The sequence below is a fragment of the Stylophora pistillata genome, chromosome 5 (assembly GCF_964205215.1).
Source record: "Stylophora pistillata chromosome 5, jaStyPist1.2, whole genome shotgun sequence".
NCBI classification, from domain to species: domain Eukaryota; kingdom Metazoa; phylum Cnidaria; class Anthozoa; order Scleractinia; family Pocilloporidae; genus Stylophora; species Stylophora pistillata.
Window position 1 is genome coordinate 10456105 of NC_142523.1, and position 11012 is coordinate 10467116.

At 35.7% G+C, this 11012-nt stretch overlaps 1 protein-coding gene across 2 annotated transcripts; it reads right to left on the reverse strand.

Moving 5' to 3' along the window:
- Positions 1-2535: 2535 nt before the first annotated feature.
- LOC148730212 (TBC1 domain family member 30-like) lies at positions 2536-10277 on the reverse strand. 2 transcript variants are annotated; one of them, XM_088761481.1, is made up of 7 exons: positions 9656-10277; positions 9081-9245; positions 6485-6545; positions 6343-6408; positions 5622-5741; positions 4300-4437; positions 2536-2718 (listed from the first exon to the last, which is right to left on the reverse strand). In XM_088761481.1, exons 2-5 carry the CDS (start codon positions 9223-9225, stop codon positions 5702-5704), a joined length of 312 nt encoding a protein of 103 aa, XP_088617607.1. In that variant the 5' UTR covers positions 9226-9245; positions 9656-10277; the 3' UTR covers positions 2536-2718; positions 4300-4437; positions 5622-5701. The 2 variants fall into 2 exon arrangements, with proteins under 2 accessions (XP_088617607.1, XP_088617608.1); XM_088761482.1 differs by having other exon boundaries at positions 2536-4437; positions 5622-5722; positions 9656-10275.
- Positions 10278-11012: the final 735 nt, after the last annotated feature.

Below are 11012 nucleotides of genomic sequence, written 5' to 3' on the forward strand. Positions count from 1 at the left end.
CAGTCCTTCACAATCAATTCTGAACCTTCCTTCGTTGAAATGAATTTCAGTATGAACACGACTAATCATTAAAGGACATATGGCACTGTCCATAACAACATCCGAGTGTTCTTTGCTGCGTCCGAGATGACTGACAGTCGGTTTTGGCAAAATGTATTCTGGTTGTAGAGAAGGATGATAGGATTTCCCTTCGACCTTCTGTAAACAGAGCATTTTTCTCATCTAATCTCAGTATGATAAAACCTCTAATACTAGTTCAAGATTCTTGTAGAGTTCTTGGAGAACTCTCCAAGCGGCCATTTTTATAAACAGACAACTGCGACACGAAATTCGGAAATCACTTGGGAAAGATAGGACAAGCTCGGATAAAACTTTTGGATCATGAACAAGCTTATGAAATCAAGTTCACTGATAAATTAAACTTTCAAAAGAACACTACTGCAAACATATGATTGACCGGGAAAGTAAGAGTTGCATAATTATTCTCATTCCAACGCGCGCTCAGTTAACAACCCCGAAAGTTATAATTGTGTTCTCTCTCTGGAGCTGTGTATGGTCAAGTCCAGTTTTTAAAACATGTTTTTTTTTGTTTTCGTTTAACAAACTACAACTAATGGACAATTATTTTATGACTTCACTCTGACGAAGACGAATGAATGGCCGCTATTAATAACTATTTTGTGCCAATTCATTTCAGTTTTAGTAGCCTTTTCAAAGATCTCATATCATTAATTTAGAATTGAGTAAAATTGATCAAAATGCAAAAATTGATTTATGTGGAGATTTTCATCGCTTCAACATAATTAGTGTCAATTTGAATGGTTGCGTTCAACTGCTGCATACACTGAGAGAGGGGTGCAATTTGTACATGTAATCACATGATTTCGAGTGCAATTTGGAATAAATAAGCACGAGTAAATTTTTTCAAAGAGTAACAAAATTGCAAGTGCTTATTTATTTCAAATTGCACGAGAAAATCATGTGATTATCTATTAATAATGTACATGAAAAAATACGAGGTAGCTTCTCATAACTACGCAGAAGAAAAGCGCGCGCATCACGTGCAAAAAGAATGTATTCAAACCCTGCAAGTGACATTGACCTTGATATTGACCTAGACATTGACCAATCAGAACGTCTGGTTTGTTTCTTTCTTTGCACTGAATTAACTCTCTTCTGCACTGAATTAACTGAAAACTGCATTAATCTTAACCAATCAGAACTGAGAAATTGTTTCATGTATATTATTAGATCTGAAATCAGACACGTTTTATCAAAATCAACGAACGCGCAGCGCAAGTCCATTTGAGATCACAAGTATGTGAATGAAGAGTTTTGGGGAGATCACATGGTTTTCAGGGGGAACAGAGGGGTGATCCGTCTTCGCCAACGGAGTATAAAGAGAAAAGTGACCTCGGCAAGCCATGTCTTAATTTCACCAAATATCGTCGGAATGAATCAATTTATGGTGAAATAGTAATGAAATAATAAAATAATCCCCTGAAGGAGAAAAATTGTGAAGCAAATTCTAATATCGTTATTGGAGGAGGATAAACAGGTGTCGGCAGAACATCACGCAAAATAGTATTGCCTGGAAACGAAATGGCGTTCTCTTTTTCGAAGTTTTTCAGAACTAATCCTCATAGACAGGCATTTCAAATTCCAGAGGCACCCCTGCACTGTAGGGTTTCGAAAACCCGAGCTTTCATAGAGCTCTGAAGATTAAAGGAAGCCTGGACCACAAGAAAAGGTGACTGAAGGTTAACACTTTTTGGGTAACCAAATCAATTATCATACAGCTTGTCAACTAAAGTTCTCCCCAATGGTATGGATAAATTATCATACAGCTTGTCAACTAAAGTTCTCCCCAATGGTATGGATAAATTATCATACAGCTTGTCAACTAAAGTTCTCCCCAATGGTATGGATATATTATCATACAGCTTGTCAACTAAAGTTCTCCCCAATGGTATGGATAAATTATCATACAGCTTTTCAACTAAAGTTTTCCCCAATGACATGGATAAATTATCATACAGCTTGTCAACTAAAGTTCTCCCCAATGGTATGGATAAATTATCATACAGCTTGTCAACTAAAGTTCTCCCCAATGGTATGGATAGATTATCATACAGCTTTTCAACTAAAGTTCTCCCCAATGGCATGGATAAATTATCATACAGCTTGTCAACTAAAGTTCTCCCCAATAGTATGGATAAAAGGCGAGGCGTCGCTAATAGGAGGAGTTCTTAGGATTCGCTTGAGCTTCTCTTATCGAAGAGAATCCGAAAGTTATTGCTTGTCGTCTTATTTTTTTATATCATTCATACCCCACATGACACGTTAGTGTGACCTCCCCCCCCTCCCCGCACTTCTTATGACTTTGCTGGATATTTTCCTTACTGCTTGTCTGATTAAGTGCCGAACATACAGTTTGGCAGGTTATTATCTGCGTACAGTAAAAAGTGTCCCTTAAAGAAACTTTCAACGTGCTCGCGATAAAAAAAAATTGAAAAAAAAAAAGCCACAATCATCTCAATTAAAATAACACTTTTAATGATCCCCTTTGTTGAGAAGCTCTAAATCTACAGTCATCAAACAATCCAACGAAAAAAAAGGAATGAAAACAAAATTCGATTACAACTACGTTGGTGCTAACTGCGATTCCCTCTAAAAACCAACCAAAAATCAGGCTGAAATTGTCAAGGTAAATTGCGCCTGATGGAGAAAACAAAGGAAATGAGCATTGCAGAGCAAACAACGGTAACAATTATAGATAGCGAAGAGAATAAGAAGTACGTATGATGCACGATCCTCGCAGTAGAGAGCGCTATTTATGCAATAGCGAAAATCAGACCTGAAAAAAAAATCAGCCCTGTACGGCATTCGAACCACTGACCTCTGCGATACTAGTGCAGCGCTCTACCAATACGTGCATCATACGTATCTATAACCGCAGTTCAAAATATATGAACTTCATATCAGAATATGAGGTGAAAGAACTTATCCCTCAAACATACCCCTCTTCCAATAAAAACGTTTTTAAATCCAACTTTAGTACTCGTTCCTGCGGCGCGACTAATTTGAGAACAACAGCTGATTGGCTAACGGTTCTACGGTGAAATAATTATACTGTGTGATGTTTGGAAACCTGCCGTTTGGGGTTTGTGGTGTTCTATATATTTAAATGACATTAGATTTTGTTAGACATTTAAGAATAAACACTAACGAGAAAAACACACAACTTTTCGATGACTCCATGTCATCATACTCAAGTGAGAAGAGAATAAAAATGAATAGTTAATTTATACCGTACGAAGGTGGCAAACGTAAAAAGTTTAAAATATTTAAAATATTTAAATAAATAATTGCGCGTGTTGAGTTCATAAATGTAAACTATTAAATAAATAGTTTCGCGCGTATGGAATCCGATTGTTTGTTCAAAGAGGGCCTCATCTTCTTTATGAAAAGCATTTCATGAACTAAACAGTCCAGTTTACAGTGCACTTTTTAAGTACGTTGAAATGCTTGGTCAGGTCGCCGATGGTTTGTAGGCCGTGGTCGTTCTTTAGATGTTTGCCGATGGCCGAATTACGGTGCTCATTAATACGTTGATGTAAATGCCGGCTGGTGTACCCGACGTACTCTGCATCACACAGATCACATTTATAATTATATACAACGCATTGTTGGCTAACTATAGGAGGTTTAGGCTCACGAACTCTGAGATCTTCACAGATTTTGCGACTCTTGAACACGGGATGAAGGGTGTGATTGATTTTGTTGCCTAGATCTGATAATTGCCTTTTCACTGCGTCAGCTGACTTTTGATCTTTAAAAGGCAAAACCACTCGGTGAACAGCATTTTCGTTGACGGATAATTGAGCTTGCACTCCAAAACCCTGAGTTAGTATGACATGGAGTCATCGAAACGTTGTGTGTTTTTCTCGCTAGTGTTTATTCTTAAATGTCTATATATTTAGCCTGGTATCCCATACACTCCCATCAGTGACCAAGACAGAATTTCTCCTTACAACATCAGAACTATATCAAGCAGACAAGTAATGAGAATAAAGGAAAAAATCAATTAAGGATCATGAGTTGATCCAACAACAAATTCTCCAAACTAACATCATAAGAATTGTATGGCAGACAGTAAGGAGAATAACTAATGAGATCAAACTAACATCATAAGAATTGTATGGCAGAAAGTAAGGAGAATTACTGATTAGATCTTGGGAGTTCATGGGATACATGTCACTTTGTTCAAACTTCAGTTTAAGGGAAAGCTCTCTTTACCTTATATATTTCACTTGGAAATACAGTTGTCATCCTTGCATCGTCCGCTGGTACCACAACCCCAAGCAAGGCAATAGTCATGCCTGTAGCTACAATAGCATCCAGGACCTAGCGACTTGCAGTGAGGGCAAATGCTGGCTGAAATAGGAACACAGTAACAAATGATTGATATGGAGATAAAAGTCTTCATAATATGTTTGTTAATTATATTGATCTACTGAATGACTGACCGCTAACTCACTGAATGAATGATTGATCTTTTTGTTATGCTGACTTTTGGGCACACGGCGCTAATACTGTTTAAATCTTAATAATATACATGAAAACATTTCTCAGTTCTGATTGGTTAAGATGAATGCAGTTTTCAGTTAATTCAGTGCAGAGGATAGTTAATTCAGTGCAGAAGAGGGTCAATTCAGTGCACAGAAAGAAACAAACCAGACATTCTGATTGGTCAGAATGATTGGTCAATGTCAAGGTCAATGTCAATGTCACTTGCAGGGTTTGAATAAATTATTTTTGCACGTGTTGCACGCGCTTCTCTTCTGCGTAGTTATGAGAAACTAGCTCATATTTTTTCATGACATATTATTAATAGATAATCACATGATTTTCTCATGCAATTTGGAATAAATAAGCTCTTGTAAATTTTTTTAGAGACCACAAATTGAACTCGCCCTACGGGCTCATGCAATTTTGATAGTCTTTGAAAAAATTTATTCGTGCTTATTTTTTGCAAATTGCACTCAAAATTGTGTGATTACCTATATGAACCATTCTCTTATCAATGGTATTTCTGCATCACCATGACTCTTAAGGCTGCAACAAGTATGAACTCTTCAATGCACTTTCCCTCCCTACAAGTATTCATAATTATATATACTTTTTTTCATCTGCAAACCATTAAAGTGCAAAGCAAACTCAATTTGCTAATAAATCTACGATCAACCTCGAAAAAACAAAGTATGGGGAAAAAGTTCAGAAGATGCAAATTTTATTTTACATATACATGTATAGACTGAGGAAACTCTAGTCTTACAGGAGTCTTAATTAAAAGTAAGCCCAAAACTGTGGTGAAAACTTGAAAAAGGAAAATGCAAAAATTAGTTCATGATAAATTCAAGACTTTCTTTTATTATAAATTAAAATACAGTATTCATGCTGTGAGTGTATTTACCACACAATGCATATCTTGTCCTATAAACTAACCATTTTATATTTAGGTGAACTAGATCACACAACAAACTACAACACTCCCACCTTATTGGCTCAAAGGTTGTTGAATTTTTTATGACATGTTCCTCTGTTATTTAAACTCTTACCTTTACAATTTGTGATCCTAGCTCATCATCATCTGGATTACTCCTCTCATTGAAGCAAAACTTAGCTGTCTTTTCCCAGTTCAAGTCTTTGATTTTACTCTCTGCAAGACACAGCCACAACTGACAATAAATTTTTATTTATTACAAAAGATGTTATTCTCTTTATATGGATTACATCACAATCACCACCAAAACATATTTCCTAACTGTAACACTCATGCACCGTAATACTCATGGATGAGAGAAGAGGAAAGAAATATCCCAACAAAAACTAGACTAAGGATTTGATCATGATAAACCAGAAAATGAACAAAACACTTTGATGAGTCACTGAAAAAAATGGCATAACTTGAGAATTGCACATTTAGGAAGTTCAATGGCATCTAAAATTGGATAAGACTAAATATTTCTTCAGTCCAAAGCAAGGGAAAAGAAGAGCAATTTCATCTTTGACATGTAGAGCTACATGTAAATATTAACAGCAACACTTTTGACATTACACAATGCACACTTTTCATTGCTAAAAGTAGACACTGGCAGAAAGTTTATTGCCCTTCTTTTGAAAGAGAAAGAAGGTTTGAAACAGTTTTAACATTAATCTACTCTACCAAAATTGATCCAAATGCATTGAAAAAAATCTTTTGATTATTGTGGGACAAATTTCAAGTCAGAACATGATTAATTTACCATGGAGAGAACTTGATACCAAAGATCAACTTACCCTTCTTCTCCACTGTGAGGGCGCACCTTCTTTAAGTCTGGCAATTGCTTTAAATGCAGCAAGCCACTGTCAAGAAAAATTGTCCCTGTTTATACAAGAAAACCACTAAAGAAAACTGTCACAAAAAGTAGTCATTACTAACGTGTTTAATGCCTTCTTTCCAGACTGAGGGATGAAGGAAAATCTGATTTTTGTATCCAAACCTAAAAAGAGACAAGTAGTAATCCACTTTTTGATCATTTTAAGCTTTAATTGTGTAGACCTGCATAACATTAGACATTAATTTTTTTTCCATTCCATGTCAACATTCGATGGCTCAACCACACATTACAAAGATTGGAGCCTAAAGTAAATGAAATTTCCATTTTTTTTAGGTTAAAATTTGTCTCACAAAACACAAAAAATTGCTCATCCTCAAAATTGTAGACAATTTGCAACATGGCATATTTGACACTTGTCAAAGTTTGAAACTGGTTACATTTGATATTGAGTTTCAAAAAATCTCTGTAGTAATCCCCTAAACCTACACATTTTATTTGAAGAAATGAATTGTACTCTCAAAAATTAGATGGCACTTTGCAATGAGTGAGAATTGACACACTGAGTCAAATACAACATTACCACAAATGTACAGTGTATTTGATATCACGTAATATCAATAAGAACAAAAAAACCAGAATGCGCTAGGAAGTAATGCAGCATAACTATGTTTTTTATAATGGTTACAGGTATGCCCTCTATTTTATACAATACATGTGTAATACATCATGTACAGTAATAGTCAGGTAAAGAGAGCATTAAAGAAGTCTCCATGTTTTGATCGAACTATTCACAGAAATTCACTTTCTCTGTTAATACTAACTCATCATAATGTGCAGATGACAAGCTAGAAACAGAATGAGACGTGTAGAACATGTTACAATCAAACGCTTCTATGCCATCACAAATACTTTATAAACAATATCCTTTAGCATACATTTAATATTTCTACTGATCACAGAGCAATGCAAATTAAATGTATGACTTGCCAAAATAAGGCTTTGTCACTAAAAGTTCAAATTGCTTAAAAAAGTCATACCTACATCAGCTTTGCTGTGATTTTATAATTATTTAATGAGCCTTTATACATGATATAATAATTATTCAACTTGTCACTTTGCTACCTCTGAATTCACCAGACAATGTTGCAAGTTACCAATTAAAAATTGTCAAAACATGACAAGTGCCATCATTAACTAAATAAATGCAAAAAAAAATTAAAATTGCAAAATGCAATTTAAGATGACACAGGAGTAATTCAGTATTTCAGTAAGAACGTGCATTGTGAGAAGTCCCTTTAGAGGCTAAAAAAATAGTGATTTTCTTATTCAAGCTGCTGAACAAAATAATTTTCTACAATTCCACACCAAGCTTGATTACTGACAATCAAGAACACCAATTGTTTGGACCACTTCTCCATTTTGATTTACCCAAGTATAATTCAAGGAGAAAATTGCATTTTCAAAGAGCTGATCAAATTTTCTCTGGGCAAATGCAAGACTTGCCAATATCATTTTACAACGAATGAAATTTCACTGAACTCAATACAGCTGTAGCATGACAACTGTGATTGGATTTTCCAAAGAACAGGAGAGAGCCTCAGGACAAATGCAATATCACAAGAGACATTCTACTACAACATATTTCCTAATTCCTTGAATATTGTGTATCTGGTCTGCTCAGTGCAGATCTTCGTTTTAAGAAGAACCAGCTGTGTAGCAAAAATCAAATGAATGTGCTGAAAATGACATGCCTGTCTAAAATGTCTGTGTCCTAAAAGCTTCTGGCAAACTTGTTAACTAAGCTTGTCAATGTTATTCCAATAACTTGATTGCAATTTAATAATTTTCAAAGTGTAGCCCTTGAAAACAGGTGCAAATCTTGAAAATTTTGCAAAATTTGCATCTAACACTAATTTGTCTCTTTTTGGTGAAGAATGTTTAAATTGGTGCCAATTTGAAATTGTACAATTTCTTGGTTACTAAGGGCTCGGTGGATAATTAGAATATTTAAAGTGATCTCAAAGCTTACAGTAGTAACTCTTTGTTCTATTCAGATAGAATCACCAGGGACAATGCCAGTGTCTAAATCTATACTTCCATCTAACAATACAAATACAAAACCTGTAAAAATTTCGAGGCCTCTTGCCTATAATGCAAAGAAATAATGATTGATCAATGAATAACTTTGCATCTTCAGGCCAAAACCACGACGTGTCAGACAATTTACATTACAATAGATTTCACAAGGTTTAAATTTATACGTTATTTTTAACATAGCTCTACACACATGTAGAATCTTCATAGCTGTTTCAAGAACATCACGCTGTGTTCAGGTGTTAAAATCAATTTTAAAATCTTTGTAGAGATAAACTTACCTCCAGCGAACGCGATTGTAATACAAACTGGCGCATAATCCTAGCTTGGACTATTTAAAGCAAACAGCGACCTTTCTCATGAAAATTAAGCGGTCGTAAAGATTACAGAGAATACTACGTTTGATATCTGCTCAGAAAAAATCGGGAAAAATCACAAACTATACAACAAACAGAGCTAGTGCTTGAAAATTTCGTAGTCTCTTAGACTAGTTTAACCTTGGCTGGCTAAATATTTTCCAAAATTAAACTGCTGCAAACAACGAATTAATGATCATAAATCGATTAAGAAAATTCTGAGGCGTTGCGTGGGTCAAATACTTACGTCTTTTCAACGAAACCGCTTGAAGAATAGCAGTTAAAACATCGAAGTTTCTTTGAAGTTTGTAAGCGTGTTTATCCCTCCGTTTAAGTTGCTTGACTAATTTTGTCGAAAGCAGGGACATCCGTGTTCGCATCTCCTTAGCCATGATTCGAAGCTCGTCTGTGTCTGTGGGCAGAAAGAAAAATTAACAGAAACATAAACAATGTATTAAAAACGATCACCTGTACAAATGCTAACTATTTAGAAAAATTTTCAATTCTTAAACTCAAATAGAAAAGTTTAATATGGATCTTGGCTTTCTACGTATCATCCTAAAATGTAAACTAGTTCTAAACAGTATCGAACACAAGATAATGTCCGAAATTCGCCAATGGAAATCAATAAAAAAGGATAAATTTCTGTCCTCATTTTGCAACTAAAAATTTTGCTCTGACTTCTTGTTTTTAATATTAGACCGCAAAGTAAGAGTGGAAAAAAATTTCGAATAGTCAAACTGCATTCAAACTTTGCCCTTTTGCTGATAATTTTACGAGAGCACGATGGTGGAAATAATATTAGAAGGTCCTGCCTCTAACCTTTCGCAGAGAGTTCGCTTTTCGTCCACCGTTCACCGCGTTCTTCGAGGTCGAAAGAACCACCGTAGAAACTCCCCGATGTTTAAGAACACTCAGTAACATTGTCACTATCCACTGAGTCTCTACTGTGATACTGGTCGTAAATTTCAAACAAAAGACAGTCGACAATCGAAGCTTTCTTGATTAATTCACTGCGTTGTTTTTCCGGGTCGAATCCATTTGTAAATAATGAGTTTTCATTCGCACCAAAACCCTAATCAGAATCTTCACTCCTTGGACTCAAAGGGCTTTCGTCGTAACTACTTTCAGTACTCAAACTTTCCCGTTCTGTACTTCCTTGCCGCTCAAAGTCTGAATCATCATCTTCTTGGTCCGCCATGTTTGTCGTCCGCTGACAAATCGACACGGCTCATTTGAATTTCATTGGTTGAGCGCTCAACTATAGCAGTGGTTTCTTTGTTTACAAACAACTCGACGCGAATAGTAGATTCCCTTTTTCCGCAGCCAAAACAAATTTTTAATAAAATCGCAATTGCGGGGGTTCAAGGTCTGGAAATCAAACGGCACAGCTGAGGAAAAATAATGAAATATACTCTCTCTCCCTTCGCGATAAATTTCACGGACCGAGGCTAATGAGATTTGATCATTTGATCACTGATCTTCAACCTTCCTTTCAAAAAAACCAACATAACTCCGTCAACGAACACTTCTTATTGCTACGAGAAAAAAAAATTAAGTTTTAGATAAAATTCAATACTAACTGAAGGAAAGCTAGAGCGGGCGATAAAGGCATTTCAGAATGAACGTGCAGAGGCGTGAAAACCGACGATAAAAAAAAAAAAAAAATTCTTGCCCCAAGGTGTTATTTTTCAAAAATACATATGCCAATACCCTTACCAGCCTTTTGTTGTAAAAATCTATTGGTGATTTGCTATCACGTTCAGAGAACATATCATACCACATATCACGCCACTCTACTGAAAGTTTTCTTATGGAAGTTGTTGCCTGGATACAAAAAATTGGTCTCAAGGTGGACTATGGGTTAGCTGATTTCAAAGAAGGAAAAGTGACCTTGGCAAGCCATGTCTTTCACAAAATATCATCGGAATGAATCAATTCATGGTGAAGTAGCAATGAAAAAATAAAATAGTTCACTGAGGGGGAAAGAGATAAAGCAAAGTCTAATATCGTTATGAGAGGAGGATACAATCATTATTGGCAGAACTTCAAGCACAATAGTATTGCCTGGAAACGAAATGGCGTTCGCTTTTTTGAAGTTTTTCGGAACTAATCCAGATAGACAAGCATTTCAAATTCCAGTGGCACCCTGCACTTTAAGGTTTCGAAAAACCGAGCT